The 18,456-nt window shown below is 41.0% G+C and overlaps 1 protein-coding gene across 1 annotated transcript; it reads left to right on the top strand.

Moving 5' to 3' along the window:
* Positions 1-5,975: 5,975 nt before the first annotated feature.
* Positions 5,976-16,401, top strand: LOC104256829 (arylsulfatase D). The gene is made up of 10 exons (XM_009811384.2): positions 5,976-5,997; positions 6,958-7,045; positions 8,306-8,427; positions 9,341-9,463; positions 10,970-11,393; positions 12,315-12,451; positions 12,656-12,790; positions 14,632-14,794; positions 15,457-15,578; positions 16,034-16,401. The coding sequence occupies exons 1-10, from the start codon at positions 5,976-5,978 to the stop codon at positions 16,399-16,401; spliced, it is 1,704 nt and encodes a 567-aa protein (XP_009809686.2).
* The last annotated feature ends 2,055 nt before the right edge of the window (positions 16,402-18,456 follow it).

The following is an 18,456-nucleotide window of genomic DNA, read 5'->3' as shown; positions in this document are numbered from 1 at the left end:
TCCTGCTTCCATCCATAGCGTGGCTCTCCACACGGCATGATGTAGCCTGCAGTCTCACTGCCCGTGATTTACGATCTTCCACTCAGCTACCGCTAAAGCTCTTCCTCTTGGCTTTGGCTGTTATAGGAGCTGTATTTCCAGCTTCTACTTAAAAACAGTTCATCCTTATGCAGCACTTGCTACCGGGAGCAGGCAGGGAAGCCCTCCCCTGCGGCAGGCGGGATGAAATGCCTTTGACCAGATTTTAAAGGAGACCGACACCCACCAGTTACTCTGATACGAACATACAGGCCCTGCTTTTGACAACCCCTCGTTAGAAGCAAAGATCAGAAAGTCTGGGATGAAGAGGAGAGCGAGAGCAAAGCTTCCCCCAGTGAGTGAGCGAGTAGGGAGTAAGGAGAAGATGAGCTTTTTTATTAAAAAAAAAAAAATAATAATTGAAAAAAAAAAAAGTCGCTCCCTCCCTCACACAACACAAAGCTGACACGTCTTTCGAGCAGGGGTGAACTTGCCGTTGCTCGCCGCCGAGCCCCGGTACCCGCTCGCCGCGGGGCCGCGCTGCCGGCGGGGCTCGGGGCGGGAGCCGGGGCCGCCGCTTTCCCGGGCGGCATCCAGCCCCTCTCCCGCCAGGCGCTGGGGGAAGCCGTGCCGAAAGAGCGGACTTCGCCCCGCAGAGCCGTGCTTTCCTCGGGCGGCGTCCCGCCTCTGCTCCCGCCCGCCTCTGCCGACCCCCGGCTGAGGGGGCAGCCCGGCCTCTGCGCTGCAGCGGAGCCGGTCCACCAGATGATAAGCGGCCAAAACAACGTGTGAGCGGGGTTAGAGTGTGTGGGAGGGGGGAGGAGAGGGGTTACAATAGTTAACAGTCTGCGTTCTCCTTCTCTCTTCGGTGTCTCAAACCAAACTCCGGTTTTTGGAGGGTTAGGTGGTGAGTGGCAGGTGTTCTGCTTCTATTATTGTTATTGCTGAGTTACTGCGGCTTTACAACAGCGTGCACAGAGCATAGCTTGCCTGTGCAGATTGCTTCTGTGTGATCCTCGCTGTTTCTCTAGCAGCCGTGCTCCTAGCTGCCGCTCTTTTTATCTCGTTTGTCTGCCCTGTTTCTGTCTCCAGTTTTCCACCTTTCTGCGTTGCTCTTATCCCGGCTGTAAGGAAACCTACGTGTTCCTAGCTGAGTAGTTTGAAGCCAGAAGGCACCGTGAGATCATTTACACCAGGGCGTGCTAATCATGATGTGAAAATGCATGAGCTAATTTAAAGCCTCGGGCCAGACCATGCCTTTCCGCTGTTGCTCTGAAGGCAGGGTGCTGCTGTGCAGCAGCAAGGCCAGAACAGGGTATCCATAATAAACTAAAAAATTTGGGTTGCTTGCCACAAGAGTTTTGGTTACTAACAGTATACAACACTAAGTGGTAACACAATGCTATAACCATGGTAACAGACAACAGCTATTGATATTATCCCGCTCAGTAAGAACTATATCCCCCCAGTGAGCACTGTTGCAGTTGATTCACTGAGAGCGCAGAATGGACAGGAAAAAAGATAAACCACCGAGCATCTCCTGATTTTTGGCTTCTGCCTTTCTTGCAAGGACGTCCCTTGTTTTATGGTTGATGAACAGCACCTGTTTCTGGTGCACCAGCTGCAAGCACTGAGCAAGTGACTATGTTCACACCAATGGGAGCTTTTTCTTCCTTGTTTCACTCAGTCCACACTTGTTGCTTTTCCCTTCCTGAACATCTGGATACCTAGAAGCTTATGGGAGAGGGGGAGGAAAGGGACAACAATGTGGAACAGTATGTTGCATATGGTATGTTGTATGTGTTTCTTCCAGAGCCATAATGCAACCTGAAATTAGTATTTTTAATTACATCCTAATATACTGTTGAATGGGATTCATCTGTTGTGTAGTATATTTTTATAGAAGGCAGAAAGCAAGTGTTTATTTTTGGCTAACAGCTAAGAAGCAACATACCTCCACACGTTATTTGAAAACATTTGTCCTAATGCTTATAATTCACTTTTGTTATATTTAAATAAGTAGTAAAGAGTTTGGGTTTGTTTTGGTTTTGCTTCAGTGTGCAAATAACTTCTTGCAGTGTCTGAAGTTAAATAAAGAAAACAAAAAGACAGCAAATTCTTTTGCTGTGTTCAATTACTGACTTTCAGCTTAACTGACAAGAGCTTATTCCAAATTTTTCTGTTGGAGCTGTACCTCTTCTAACGTTTTCAAGAATAAGAAGTTCCTTTCAACTCTGGTGGATTCCCAGAGCAAGTGGTGGTGTTGCCAGTCTTCTGGGGATGAGGGTGAAACATGAGATATGCCTGGCTTCAATAAGTATTTTGGCCCTGGGCAGGTATTTTTGAAGCGAAAGTTTGTCTTTTTTCTTCTCTGTGAGACTTCAAGAAGGATAGACTCTAATCTGGGAATATATTCAACAAGTGAGATATTCAGAGGATGGGGGAACAGCCTGGAGCCAAGCTGCAGTGGGGGAAGAGGAGGTTAATTTTCTAGTTGTTTCAGACTTGCAGCTTGCTTTGTGTAAAGCAAAGCTGAAAAAAACCCAGAGTCTGCACAAGGCAGCTGGCTAGTAGAAGCTATATAATGCTACTTGGAGTTGCTACGAAGCCATTTGAGTTAGGTCCACGTAATTCAGCCACTTAATAAACCAAGCAAAAGATTCTTTTGCTAAATCACCTCAAGTGACTGTTGAGGCAGCTGCAGGCTTTGTGGCATTCCTGGCAGGTTGAGTGAATTGTGTTGTAAGTTGATTAAGCCTTTGTTAATGGCTGACAAATTTGGAGAAAGAAGTGGTAGGGCAGTCATGTGTAGTATCAGCTGCAGAAGACAGTAAGTTTTGGATAAGGTTTACAGGCAATTAAAATGGTTTAACTAAGGGGAATATGTCCACACAAAGTTGTGCTGGCCAGTTCCTGCTGTTCATGGCTCTGCAGGATTCGGCCTCATTTTGCAGAAATGTTTAGACTGAATTATTATAGAGTCCTACGACTTTTTATGTGGAGGTACTAGACTGAATAACTGATGCTGTGGACCTCTGTTTGTAAATGAAGTAACAATGTTTTTAGTTAATAATGACATTTGAGAGCTCATCAGTTGAAATTAAGTAGTAATAGCAGTGATAAATTGCAAGACTGTATTTGCTATCAGCTTGAAAATAATCTGCTTGATTAGACTTTGGGGAATCCACAGTTGCCTCCAGTGATTCTTTGTTTAGGGAAGCTTTTGTTGAGAATACCTTAATGCCATCACATACGTTCAGAGTCCCCTTTGTCCATGCAAAGACTAATCAATTTATAGAACTAGTATTTTAAGACTACTTTGGGATTATATGAACAAGAAGACTTTATATAGTGGGGAGGCTTATTAGTGTGAGAACTAGTAGCAACCTGGAAATTAAAAGGGAATGTTTTGATGAGAAGCAGCTTCTTCAAATTGATGGTCATTTCCTAAGGGTTATTTGAACTCTTTAAGTAAAAGTCTTAAAGGATCTCAGTTAAAGCCAATTTTAGGTAGCTTAAAAAAAGATGTTTCATGAAGTAGCAGCTGGGGAAGAGACTATGGTGTTTCTATCAGATTGCTGCTCTGATCATGTTTACTGTGAACTGTTAAATTTCAGCTGACTGCCCGTTATGGGGAGTCCCATAACTTGTGTTTCTTTACAATACTTTTCTTTCTTCCACTTAAGGCACACAATCATGATTATATTGCACTCTGCATGGAAACATGATTGACTAATAAATTGCCTTGCTTGCAGAAAATGCATGTTCTATTTGTCTGACTTCACCTTCCAAATATTGTCTCTGTCTCAGCAAAATTGATGAGTTTTTTTAAGACCTGTGTTTTCTCCCCATTAATTTATGCACCAATTAATTTTTTACTGTCTTGTTCTTGACTGAGCTCTAGTTCTCCCAAAAGAAAACATCTTTTCCCACTCTTGAATCACTTATATGTGGTTTTCTGCCCTCTCAGGTTCTTAAACTTCACTTTGAAAATAGTCCGCTTTTGGTCTGTACACAGTTTGATCCCATCAGTACTCCTGTCTTTGAGGCAAAATCATCTCACTAGTCCCTCTTCTGTAAAAAGATATAAGGATTGATTGAGTTCTTTTTCTTTTTTTTTCCTTCAACACCACACTGGTGACTGTGCTCAATTTGTTGCTTACTATAAGCTTAACTTATTTTCAGGATCGCTGCCTACCAGAAGATGATTGCACCACTACCTTGCACAAGCATTGCTGCCATTCTATTCAGGTGAACAGATTTCTGGCTCCTCCCTGCATGTATTTGTTACTACTTGGCAGAATTAAAATTGCATTGTTTGATTGACCCACCTTTTTTTCCCCAAGCAACCCTTGAATCACTTTTCCCGATGCTTTGTTTGCTTTAGGTCTTTGTTGTTCTCTTCCTTACTCTTATGTAGGAAATTCAACTCCATCAAAAAATGTATCATTGTTCTCTCCCTCCCTTTTATTTTTGTTTAATTCCTCCCTGATTGTGCGTCCCATGCTGTTCTAAAGTTGTGTCTCCCTTTGTACAAGCCCTTGGAGAAGTAGTCTAAGGTGCCAGGCTCTTACACAGATACAACTTCCCTATGAAATCTTGTAGGAGGAGCAGATTTCTTGAACAGAAGGATGCTATAATCTCATAATGCTGTAATTCTCTAGGTATGCACTAAGCACAGCAGTATCACCTTAGAAAATGTTTCTAAGGCAAGCACAGGCACCAAATTTTATAGTTCAGTAAGTTTGTTTTTTTAACATCTGATTGCCTGTGCCAATGGTTTCTAACCTGTCCTCAGAAGTTCATTGTCAATAAAGCTATGGGAGCTCAACTATGGTGTAAATCCATATTAAGTCTTGTAAATAAAAATTACATAAATAGTGGCCTGTATTTTCCTAATGTTTTGCACTTACCTGATTCATTAAGCAGATGTTGTAAAATCACTTAGTAATACTAGCTGCCAAATGATTTTTAGGACCATCTTAATGACGTACTTACTTAACATCTTCGTGTTTTTAAACAATGAGATCTGTCTCTCAAGTGAAAGTCTCGGGCTATGCCTTTAGCATTATCGTTTTCAGAAAGTTTTCTAGGTAATTTTGAAAAGGTTTATATATACACATATGTATCTATATGCATGCTTTAGGTTCTACTTTCTTCCAACCCTATTCCTTTTAAGATTTATCGGTGTTTAGTAACTAAACATTCTTGTACTCTTCCTCCACATATTGCTGAAAGATGATCATTTTGAGCTCTAAGCATGGTTATTTTGTAATGTACACTAATGCTACATAACAACTTAGGATACAGACTTGGAACTATAAGCAGTAGGTTACATGAGATGGAATTTGCCCTTGGCCCCATTTTAATCCACAAGCAGGATTACCACAGGGATCAGCAAATATCCAGCACTTAACACTGTAAGAAAACCAAATGCTAGGATGGGGCTGCAGACATCAGTAGAAGCAGTTTTCATCATTTGTTTTTTGTTTGTGTTTTTTTTCTTTTTTTAATGTAACAGAAAGAGGTGGGGAGCACCACCCTTGTCCACAACTTGGAAAGAAGAATGCCCAAGTGACTGAAGTGGGCTGTTGGGAGATGCTTATTGCCAGGGTCCTTTAGAGACCTTCCCCCTGCAGTTCTAACTGAATGTATTAGTGCTCTGAAAGGATTCGTTATACCAGTATAATGCCCTGTAACTCTTAGGAGATACAACATTGGCCAGTAGAAAATTCTCCTTTCCTTAAAATGAGTAATCCAAATATAGAGATGAAAATTGTCCATAGTGCTTCTAAAGCAAAGTTTCACCACAACTCTGTAAATCACTCTTGTAACTTAGTAGTAGAATGTACAAAAAAACCCAGCTGGAACTTTGCTCTTGGATGATTAAATCCCCATAGCCACTGGTTACTTATTTACAACTGGGAGTTTGCAGTCATGTTTACAGTAAGTCTTGTATGTTGTGTTTGCCCGTTAGCAGTGATGGTTACTTGTTCATTCAAAACCATGTTTTCACATAGAACTTCACGCCAAAACTGCAAATCCTGGAATGATTTGCAGGAGCTTTCTCAGTCTGTGGTAGAGAGTTGCTGATGCCCCATGCCCTGCAAAATTAGTACATATTGCAGTGATAACTCTGTCCAAGTGAAAAATCAATGGAGCATTAGGTTTTAAGACTATTGATCAGCAATACTTTCTTGGAAGAACACATAGCTTCAAATGTTCTAGGCATATTTATATAAAAAATATGGTATGTATGTGTAAAAATGTAAATTCTAGTTTCTGCAGGTATTAAATATAGTTGATGGTGCTATGGGGCCTGGTTGGCATCTCAGAATGGTGGTAGAGCAGATGGCTTCAAGTTCAAGTGTTCTTGAGTTGGTGGGGAGAGTTTGCTTAGGTTTTTCCACTTCCTTCCAAGTATAATTAAAACTGCTTTATTCACTGGACACCAGATATTCAGAAAATGCCAGAGTGATTTTGAAACATAACCTGAATTTTCATAGAATTTATGAAACTTAAAAACACTAATTTTTCTCAGCTCTTTGAAGTTTTTGATACATTTTGAAATCTATGCAACTGATTCAAGATGAAAATTCCTGGGACAAATTAGTAAGATGACAGCCTTCACTTACATCCTTGCTTCTTAGACTGCAGAAAGGCTACTGCAGCCTCTCTGACTAGAGTGATCTAGGCAGAAATGGAAGAAATGAAACCAGTAAAACTCTGTCCTCCTCCTTCCTACTGAAAGTGAGGCTGGGAAATGAAGTTTCCCACTATTTTGTGTTTCATGCTTCGGATCTGCTGCCAGATGGCTCCCATCACTCTCCAACCCTTGCAAGTCATGTATGTAAAAAGTTATTTTGTTGTGTTTCAGGAGGTACCTCCTAATGGCACTGACTTCATGTTTATTCTGGAATACGTTTGCCTTGAGTGCAGCTATGGACTCTAAACCCAATATACTTCTGTTTCTGGCTGATGATCTTGGCATCGGAGATTTAGGTTGTTATGGGAACAATACCATAAGGTAAAAGATCTCTTGGTACAATATATTTAACACTATAGAACACCTATCCTGGGCAATTAAGCCTAATTATAAAATAAGAAATGTTCTTAATCTCCTAATCCAAGGCTCTAGTAATTGTGTATTTAAGTACTTGTATATATGCACATAGGATTGGAGCCTAAGTAAACAGTGTGCAGTGAAAGAGGGAAAAAAAAACCAACGTATTTTAATTTTGGTTTTTAAGTTCTTTCTGGGAATTTCTCCCACTCCTTCCTCCATGTGCTAAGTCTCCAGCCACTTGTTTTAGTATTACAGTTACTGTTTTCTCTCCTTCCCATGCATTAATGTCTTTGTTCCTTTTTATGCATAGTTAGGCCTTTATCTACCCAGGACTTTTCCAGAATCCCTCATACACTTGCTTGCCGTCTTCTCCAAAACACTCTGATCCAGCCTCATGTGAACTGACCCACATAATTTATTATGTGGTTATGTGCCTTCAAAACTAGTGATTACGTTCCTTCAAAACTTAAAAGGGCAAAGCAGAACTGAACGGGCATTGGGAGTACATCTTACAAGCCTTAACTCATGTCCTCCAAGTGGAGCACAGACATCTTGGCATGCTCTGGGTGCATCTCCTTCACGGGATGTTGGTGGAGTTGGGCAGAGAAATGGGAATGTGCTTGTGGAACTCCGTTGTCCTCCTCTCCTGGTGTTGAAGACGGGGGGGAGGCCTCTTTCACTCTTCGTGGTGTTGTAGTCCATTCTTCTGGGAGAGCTAGGCTCCCAGACATATGTAACTATGTAAAGATATCACTGTATTATGAAATAAATAGCACACGTTTAAAATGTGGAACAGAAAGTCTTGGTTCCAAGAGCTCCAGACACCCTGGGAGATTCTCTGGCTCAATGAACTCTGAAATTTAGGGTCCAAATGTGCTGGCAAAAGTGATCTGTTGGAAGTATCAGAATAGAAAAATACCAGCCTTTCTTAGGTAGGTCTTTCCATTTCGGTTTTAGTTTCAAACTAAACAGTACCAACAATGCCTAGGTTTCTTTTCAGTGTTGCCAAATGCACTTTATGGCTGTATCCCGAGAATGGATTCTCCAGTGGCTGCAACTCCCTTCACCAGCTGTATCAAACTTGTTACTGTATCAGTCCTGGAGTATGTAAAGAAGAGATATTTCTTAAGGCACTGTTCAAAAGCTCTAGTTCTTCTTGGCAATTTATTAAAATAAGTTTCAGATTACCTTGCTTCTATTAAACTTGAAACTGTTTTTTAGGACCCCGAACATTGACCGCCTGGCAAGAGAAGGAGTGAAACTGACCCAGCACATTGCTGCAGCTCCGCTGTGCACTCCGAGCAGAGCAGCTTTCCTCACTGGCAGATACCCCATTAGATCAGGTTTGGTCCCATTTTGAAGTACAAATTTCTGTGTATGGTGCTGAGGTACTGCAATAGCCGATAAGTATTGGAACAGGAGAATTCGGGTGTTTCCTCAACCTGAGATAGAAGATACACTGCTAGAGGGTCAAACTTTCTGTAGTAACTTCTGAATGGGAACCACTGCCTCACCAGCTGGCAGATCTTTAGCCTGACTTTATAGGGTGCGGGAGCTCTGTATGATGAAAATAGACAGGTATGAAGAAACAGCAACAGCAGTCATTTCCTTACTGCAACACAGCCTAGGGCAAACTGATGGAATTCCTCTTGATGGTGATGGTTAGAGATACGGGCTTGAAACGGGGCTCCCAAGAGAAATGGGCAAGTTCATTAGCCGACAAAGTGCAGAAAGTCACAAAACTTCAGTGAAAAATGGAGTGTTGCATCCATTCCCCACCTCCCTAAGGTGCCTTATGGAGGACTTCATAGATGTCCAACTCTCACTAGGTGCTATATAGGACAATCAGATGCCTACTACTTTGAGAGCTAAGTGCAAAATCAGTGTGTGTTGGGTGAACTGTATCTCACCTAACATGATACAACATCCCTCTGAGGCAGGGAAATGCAACGGTTATCTCTCATTTTAGAGGAAGAGCAGAGAGACTAAATTATCACAGTTACTCAGTGTCACCAGTGATTTATTTCAGTTTGATGGTAAAACTGGTGCCAAGCAGTATTTGTTTTGAAATATAACTTTTGACTACCTGACTACACTGATGTGACTGACTGCCTACAAGATATGCTCAGTTTTATGTCTTGTGAGGAACTCTGCTGGCTTCAGGTTGAGCTCCTGACGCGGAGGTTGGCAGGAGCAGCCCAGCCTCCGCCGGCAGAGAGCCAAAGGCTCGCAGCAACAACCGCAGCTGTTTGTCAGGGATGGCGTCCAGCAACGGGTACCGAGCACTGCAGTGGAACGCCGGGTCAGGAGGGCTCCCTGCTAATGAAACTACTTTTGCCAGGCTGCTACAGCAACAAGGCTATACCACTGGACTGATAGGTAAGGGGAAGTGTTTTAGCATGACCTTGAAGAATGAACTAGTTATATGAAGGGAATTTAGGGATTGTATTTGCCCCAAATGGTCAGTTACTCACAGATACGGATCCTTTCCAAAAGGTTGAGAGGGAAAAACCCTCTTACTTGCAAGACTAAAAATACTGCACTCTAAAGAGTTTTAAGAAAATGCTAATGCCTGTACAGGGCACCCAAAACAGGAATATTTAAAAACTCTCATGATTAAAATGGGTGAGCACTTATTTTACTTGGCCTAAGATTTTTCAAAGGTTGGTCTGCTGTGAGAGTTTTGTTAATGTAGAGATTTTTCCAAACAAAACAATGTCTTTAAGTATTTCATCTGCCTTTATGAGACAAGAGGCAGAGAAACAAAAAAGAATGGGGAAAGAAAGGAACGAAGTTTGTACCCACAGAGGAGAAGATGAAGCACATCTGTCTCACAGATGAGATTGTGAGGTCCCAAAGAGGCATGATACGGTGGCTGTTTCCTCAGATGTAGCTAAAATGCAAAGGTGTCAGAGAAACACTGCCCAGAGCACCTTCCTGTCTGTGACTTTGGTCAGACCTCAACAGTTTCAAGATTCATCATTCTTTTGCCAAATATCTCTAAAATCAACTGGCAAAGTCTGTCTTTTCCCTTCCATTCGCTTTTATTACTGTCTAGGGACAGGCAATTGCACAAGGGATCCCTTCACATGAATGGGTAGGTAGGGTAAGCACTGTCTCCCTTAAAGCCAGGGGGTTTGGGGCCAGCTGTGCCATATTCATTGTGATCTTCAAGTGCTGGAAATAGATGTGGCTGCATTGAATCATGAGCTAATGAAGTGTAGTCTTCCTGGCTGAGTCTGTAATTACTTGGTAATCTCATAACACAGCAAACCTCAGAGTCCTTTGATCCAGCACATTTTCTAAGCAGACAACAGCTTCTGTCTGCTAGCTTGATTTTGGGCAGGGGTAGAGTGAAAGGTTGGTTTACAGGCTTTTCTCCTTTTCATATGGAGTAGGGATGTGCCTGAGAAATCATCTTCCTGAGTCTGGTGATCAAGATATCTGTTAACAATGGCCTAAAATTTACTGGATCTTCCAGTAAATTTGTAACGTTATATTAAAATGAAGTTGCAAGTAAACAATTGAAAGTTAGGAAGGGAATGTATTAAAGCAGCCAGTGAGTTAAGAGTACCTTAATTCCCAGTCCTCATTGAAAGGTAATGAAATCCCATCCTTATATGACCCTTCGCTGAGTAGCTGAGCATCTTGCAAATTTCTCTGTTTATCCCATGCCCATTTGGGGATTGCCCATTATGGTATGAGATTCACCTGATCAGGCACTGGTTTTACCCAGCATCCTTGTGCACGAGGGGAATGTGTCGATACTCTGTTGAAAAACAGAGTGACTCGCCTAATTCCCAAACAGATGCTGACGATGCTACCTTGGGCTCCTTTTGAGGCTACCTTAATGTTCTAATTTATTTAATGCTTTAAAACCTTCAGGAAAGTGGCATCAAGGCGTAAACTGTGAATCCTTCAGTGATCATTGTCATCATCCTCTAAATCATGGGTTTGACTACTTTTATGGTATGCCTTTCACACTTCTAAACAACTGTCAAGAAAACAAACCTCCAGAGCTGGATGTAGCCCTTCAAGCTAAGCTTTGGCTTTATAGTCAGATAATCACTCTTGCTGTGCTCACTCTCACTGCTGGAAAACTGACTGGTTTGATTTCCATCCCCTGGAAGATAATTGCCTGTTTTACTCTGGCGGGCAGCCTTTTCTTCATTTCTTGGTACTCCAGTTACGGCTTTGTGCAGTATTGGAACTGTATCCTGATGAGGAACCATGATGTCACTGAGCAGCCGATGAGGTTAGAGAAGACTGCTTCCCTCATGCTGAAGGAGGCAGTGTCATTTATCAAAAGGTAAATGATTGTGTGTAGTTTTCTTTAAAAGGGGCCAGGATGTTCTGGGCACTTGGAATAGAGTATTTTTCTCCAGTAACTACAGCTGCATCATAAGAATTGCTTTGAACCTCATATCCAAGTTCTCTATTGAGAAACCCAATGCACTTAAATTTTAATTGCAACTGTCTCGCATTGGAAGCTACAGTAAATGAGATGGATTTTAACTAAATGATACATGACCATCTCACTATGCCCTGTAATCTGTAATTACTATATTTGCTCTAAGATTAACCAGCTAATTTTTACACTTCACTCTACAAGCCTCATTTATGCTCTTTTTCATAAACCCTACAAAACACCTAGATAAAATGTGTGATGCACGAAATCATTTCATGTGAAAAATCTCAGAACACTTTAAATCTATTTTTATGAATTGAGAAGGAAGCCGGGCAAGATCATTCATTTTCTAGATTCAAGTTCTGCCTGCACAGCCTTCTATAATATTTCCGTGCATCAAGTGTCTTTCTGTAAAACAGGGGAAGTAACTATTCTATTCTTAAAGTTTGTGAAAACAAATATACTGAAAATTGTAGGTGGCCATCTTAGAAATGCCACATGAATATTCAAAGTAAATATGAGACTGTATCCAGCTGCATTTAATTAAAAAGGCATCAGAGTTAGGCATCTGATTCATTTAAGCACTGTGCAAATGCTATGCCTGTTTACACATTGGAATTTGAAAATAATCTGGCTGAAAAGGATCTTTCTTGCCCACATTTCATGCAAAAAAGAAAGCTGTCAACTTTGATCAATGGGAGTGCACTAGATGTGGGTACGGTCTAGACCCAATGTATGTGTCTTTGCATGGATGAATATGAAATCTTTCAAAATACTCCAAACACACAAAAAAATTATTTTTATTTTTTGTTTGTTTTTAAGAAACAGGCATGGACCATTCCTCCTCTTTGTTTCCTTTTTACATGTTCACACCCCGCTCTTTACCACGGCAAAATTTCTTGGGAAGAGCCATCATGGTTTATATGGAGACAATGTAGAAGAAATGGACTGGATGGTGGGTAAGTATTCTTCATGAAGGATTTGTTTCAGACACACACACCTGTGTATTTTAAAGCAGGAAAACTAATAAGGCCAAAATACCTACAGCTATTAAATACTTCTTATATGGCATTGCAAAAGATCATTATTGAAACATTATAAATGTGGCTTGATCTTTCTAATTGGTTAATAGGAATCTTGTTGTCTCTATTCTTAAATTTAAGGCAAAATTCTGGATTCACTTGACAAAGAAGGTTTGAAAAATCATACATTCACATACTTTGCCTCTGATCATGGAGGACACTTGGAGGCTCAGGATGGATCTGCTCAGCTAGGTGGCTGGAATGGTATTTATAAAGGTAGGAAAAACGCTATGACTTTACATGAACGTTAGAATCAGAAACATATTGAACTTGCCTAGCTGAAGCTGTCAAGGCTGGAATGAGTTGCATTTTCAGCTTGAAATGTAGGTGACATACAGAGGTGCTTTAATCTTAAAGTCACCTTTTCTTTCAGTAAAGTGCAAGCATTGTTGCATATCTCCTTGACAAAGGTATTGCCTATCATGATACTTGTAAATTATTTGGTGTTCTCAAGTAGAAGGCGCTGAAAAAATGTGATAGTTCCCTATATTGAACTCTCACTCTCTCTCTTTCTGGCTTTTTTCCCTCTCTCCGCAGTAGGACTGTTTGCTGATTTACTTGCTTCTTTTTCTCATTATGTTCCAGAAATCATTGCTGCCCAGCTAATCAATACAGAATAGAGTAAGGGCACATTTTGTAATGCCTTGCGGCAACAATTTATTCCCTGTATGCTTTTATATTCCACCCAAAATCAGTGATTGGCATAAAATCCAAATGGCCTTGGTGGTCTTTTACCTCCTGCTCATCCCTTTCTGCTGTGAATTATTATCCAACTTACTGAGCAGTCCAGTGGCTTCTTTCAAGCCAAAAGAATATGCATTCATCACATTTTCTTCCACTTAGCCAACAGCCCTGTGTCATCAGACCACCTCATCCTGTGACGTGTCATGAACATGCGACAATATGTGTCAGGGCTTAGGCTCTGTTATCAACAATGAACCATCCACCTCTTGCTCAAACTTTTGATGTTTTTATTTTCCTAAAACAGGTTTCTTCAGTTTCAAAACCTTGTGGAGCTGCTCCACAGGGCACAGAAGAGAAAGATGTGGAATTTTGCTCCCATGAGGTGGATGCTCTGCTGCTGAGCAATGGAGGTTGCTGGCCCTTATGAAAGGGAAGGGCTTTCAATTAGTCTATTCATCCTCCCTCTCACTCCCTGCTTTTGCTTGAGAAAGTGCTTCTCTTTGTGGATGATAAGACTGATTCATAAGCCTGGTGGGATCTAACAAAGAGAATGTTTTTTCCATATTGACTATATAAATTAAAACAGGTTTATGCTCTGGGAGTTGGGTAAATACTGTCTTCATACACCCAGCATTAGGATGTTTTATTAGGTTAGTTTCTGTTAGTAGCAAGGTGTTTTCCTGCCATTCGAAGTAAAGCGTATGTGGTACGATTTCACAGGTTCAGAATTTTTGCTTCTGAGTTAAAAGATGTTGCATTAAGCATTGGGAGAGTCACATCCAAATCTCAATTTCAAAAAAGGAAGAGATGCAAAAGGCATATGGACATATAAGTGTTAAGGACACATATTTTGAAGGGAATCTATGGCTGTAAAGAGAAGAAAAAAATTTTTAGCTGTTTATTAAAATAGGATACTAATTAGTAAGTCCTGTGTAGGTTTAAAGAGAACATCAAGTATTTCTTCAGTCTTGGGAGTTTCTCCAATTCCCAATTCCTCCTCTTTTCTTTTGCCAGGAAGCTCTTCAAAAACACAGGTTGAATGCAAGCAACCTGTGAATGGAGGATAACAGAAGGTTGAAGCTGTTTTATTGTTGCTGAATATAGGTTTTTCAAGGATAGATTTATTATTCCTACCCTCATCTGTGGTCAAAGTTAAAATAGATTGCTTCCCCCTATCTTTCTAGGTCTGGATGAGTTACATGTCACATTTTGAGGCCTTCTAAAGTATGTGAGGTCCAATTCAAATGAAGAGTCAAATCTGTTGGATAAGCAGTGTATTACTGCATCTTTTTCTGTACATTCAAATGCAACAAGTCAATGAAGAGGTTTGCATTTGCCTCTGAACTTCCATATGTTGATTCATTTCACTGCAGGTGGAAAAGGCATGGGAGGCTGGGAAGGAGGGATTCGTGTGCCGGGAGTATTTAGGTGGCCAGGAGTGTTGCCTGCAGGGACAGTTATTGATGAACCTACGAGTCTTATGGATATTTATCCCACCGTTGTTCATCTGGCTGGAGGAATATTGCCACAGGACAGGTAGGGAGATGTTTTCAACAGAAGAGATTGATAAGAGAGCTAACTACTAAAAATTTGCTATGTTTATAAACCTTGGAGATCCCACAAATATTTCTTAGCCTCGAGCCTGGTCTGAGATTGTAAACTAGTGAGCAAACTCTCCCAGATGTGCTCACAGGTGTGCTCATGGCCAGAGGAGTTGTTCCTGCCAAAGACCAGGTGCTAGTTTCAAACCCAGGTTCATCCTCATTCAGGGAAGGATTGGTAGCTGAGGTTGTTTTGTTACTAACTGACATGACTTATGGATGCTTACAAATACCTCCTAAAGTCATTAAACCCACCCTTGCTCAACAGACTTCTTTAAGGTCCTTTGAAAATTGCTAAATGTAAACAATTGAGATTGGTATTGATTTCCTGAATAAATTACTTTTTTCCACTAGACCAAGCTCTAAATATTGTTTGTGTATTGCTAAATGGAATAAGATGACCTAGCTATTAAAAAAAAAAAAAGATCTAGGGCTTTAAATATTGGCTTGGCAGTCTGCTGGCTGCTCTAAATCTATGACCAAATTATTCTGTATGCTGTCTCAAGCACTGGTGCAGCCAATGCAAAGGCAGTGGTAAGTATGCAGTTCACTGTCAAGTTTGCCCCCGCCTGAATACGCTTCTCCCCACTACATTAGGGTGATTGATGGACGAAACTTGGTGCCTTTACTGCAAGGAAGAGCTCAAAAGTCAGAGCATGAGTTCCTGTTTCACTATTGTGGGTCCTACTTGCATGCAGTGCGGTGGCACCAAAAGGACAGTAAGTATTAATATTTGTTCCATGGTAACTGCAAAACATGAGTTTTCTACTTTTGATAGCCATCTTGCTAACTGACAAATTTATTGCATGATGGGTGTTTATCAGTACTGATCTCTGAGAGTCTTGAAATTGTTGTGCATGACATACCAGTGACTCTGGCTAGCTGGACATGTCTTACAGCAAAGATGTATTTGTAAGTAACAAACCTATAAGAAGTGGGGTGGGAATACAGGCTGTCTACTACTACACTGGAAACTTAGTGTGGTTTTCTTTGTACTTCTAGTGTTTTCCCTCTTCAAAGTCAGTACTCCACACAGAGAATCTGATTTGTGGTGTTGGGGGTGTCAGGGTGTGTGAGGTCTCCTTAGTAAATAGCTGTACTCCTATTGCTTGAAGGCAGTTTCCATTTCCCTCTGTTGTCTTGTAGTTGTGCCATAAGTTTTCTTTTGTGCCAGGTGGAGCAATCTGGAAGGCTCATTATGTGACCCCTGTCTTTCATCCACCTGGTGGTGGGGCTTGTTATGGAAAAGGAGTTTGCCCATGTTTTGGGGAAGGTGTGACCCATCACGACCCTCCATTGCTGTTTGATCTCTCGCGAGACCCTTCTGAAGCCAAACCTCTGTCGGCTGACACCGAGCCCCTCTTTGACACTGTAATAAGGAAGATTGGAAGAGCCACAGAAGAGCATCGCAGGACACTGACTCCGGTCCCAGAGCAGCTCTCCTTGTACAATGTGGTGTGGAAGCCGTGGCTGCAGCCGTGCTGTGGGACATTCCCATTCTGTTGGTGTGATAAGGAAGGTGATAGCGCACAAAGTTTGTGAGATGGGTGTCTACTAGCATGTCCTGTGGCACTGAGTCCTCTGCTGACAAAGCTTTTGGAAAGTAATTGTGTCCTTTCTCTCTCTGGGAAGCAAAGTGGATTAAAATAAAGAAAAGGAATGAGGGAAAAATCTCTGATCAGTATTCTTCACCACTAGTCAAAGGTCTAAGGGAAGCCTGTCTGGTGTGGTAAAGGGCTCGAATGGAGACCGGTTTTGCAGGTTTGTGTGTAAGAAACGGCTGTAGAGGTATATGCCTAAACTCTGCCTATTTTATGCCTGCTCAAGGAAGACAATTGGCGGACTCTGAAGATAGCCTAGTGTATGGTGCTGAGCAGACAGCAGTAAGAAATACTAGACTTACGCAGAACTCTAGAAGTTCACGGTTGTGCCCCTATAGTCCACAAATCATGGTCTACTCTATCTAAACATAGTGGTTAGTATCATTACTGCTTCCTGTACTTCTCTGTTATGTCTGTAGTAATCTTGTTGAGATGTTGAGCAACACCTGAGAAATGGTGAATCTCATTTACTGAGGGATTGTCCTCAAGTTGTAAATAGCTTTTTGAACAGATCTGCAGCTTTATCTGGGTAATGATAACATGTATCAAACAGTAGGAAGTACAAAATGTTAAAGTCCAGTATAACTCTGCAACAGTTACAAAAGAGAGAGAAGCATTTTGCTCTTCCAAAAGAGGTCCTGGTGCATGCTAATTCGGCAAACAGCAATTTTACTGAATATAAGATGCCAGTAAAAAATGTTTTGGATTAATAACTTGTGCTGTTTCAATGTCAGTTCCAGAAAAACAAGGTTCATTTGGGAGTCATGTTGGAATGAACGATCAAAAATATTTGGTAGCAGTTTACATAGGTTTACGAACTACAACTTGTAAAAAAGGAGTCTTGCCAATGCTAGATAAAAAAATAGAAAATCAGTAGACCCTAGCCAGACTTTCTAAGGAGACGTGACTTTGCAGTGAAATTGCAGAGATTTTAGGGCTTTGAATTGTATTAACAACTGGGTTTTTTGCAGGAGTGGATGAAGTCAGAGTTTATTCTAAGCATGCTGCTAGAACTCTAAAGATCTTGGGAGCTGAAGTGAATAAATGGAAACAGATTATTTTAGTTTGTTTTTTGTTGTTGTTGTCCCATCCCCCCCCAAGGAATACCCCTGCAAATGTTTTACTTGCTTAGTCAGTTTAGTTGATTAACAGTTTTCTTTTTATCTCTTAGTCTTTTTTGTAAGTGTGACATACAAACAATTTTACAAATGTCTGTTTGTGTCATTTCAATATTTATGTTTTTCTACTATAAGTTCACTCTGAAAACTTGTCAAAGATAGAAGGGACTATATGAATGCCAGTGTTTGCTTTTAGTACTCAGACATGTGCAAAAAGCCAGATAGAAAGTGGCAGCATAAAGCACACAATGACTCAAAAATTGAGTTTTTGCTGGCAGAGAATTTGCCTGTATGCAGCAGTGAATAAACAGCAGCTTCCTGTGCTCAGGCACTGTGAAAAACTGGTTAGCTGAAGAGGAGGAAATACTGCAGGGCTCAAAATGCAGAGATAAAAATCATCTCCTTTCTGCTTCATTGTTACAAAGTTCTTTTTCTTAAAATAAAAAAAAAAAGTCTTGCTTTAAAGCTTAGTTCTGTTGAAGACAATAAGTAATCACAGCTGTTACCTCTGTACTGGGTCACTAATGTAGTGGTGAGGAACAGTATGCAAGGTCTGTGCTAGCAGAATGCCTCCTCTGCTTCCAGATAGAGTTTTGTTATCAGGGAAAAATTTAAAGGTGGGAGGTTTTGGGGGGGGCTTGGTTTTGTTAAGGCATGCCAGAAGCAGCATGGGCACATCTTCAGTAGTGATCACATGGTAAGAAAGATGTAAACAGTCTAGAAAAGCTGAAGGAAAAGTTTAGTCGTAATTCGGATCAAAGACAGGTGGAAATTAATACTTATGTTATTGGCAACTTTCAAAGATCCACCTTTCCCAAAGCGTGATGTAATTTTTGAGAAATATAATTTTTTTCAAGAAAAGTCTTTGCACCAGAAGC

The sequence above is a fragment of the Gavia stellata genome, chromosome 1, assembly GCF_030936135.1.
Source record: "Gavia stellata isolate bGavSte3 chromosome 1, bGavSte3.hap2, whole genome shotgun sequence".
Lineage (NCBI taxonomy): Eukaryota > Metazoa > Chordata > Aves > Gaviiformes > Gaviidae > Gavia > Gavia stellata.
The sequence above is the reverse complement of the archived record's forward strand: the minus strand, read 5'-3'. Positions and strand labels throughout refer to the sequence as shown.

Coding starts and splice junctions, on each gene's coding strand:
- LOC104256829 (XM_009811384.2), top strand. CDS start 5,976: ATGTTGTGTTTGCCCGTTAGCA. Junction 5,998..6,957: donor GTTGTGTTTGCCCGTTAGCA/GTGATGGTTACT, acceptor CCTTGAGTGCAG/CTATGGACTCTAAACCCAAT. Junction 12,452..12,655: donor AGAAATGGACTGGATGGTGG/GTAAGTATTCTT, acceptor CTTAAATTTAAG/GCAAAATTCTGGATTCACTT.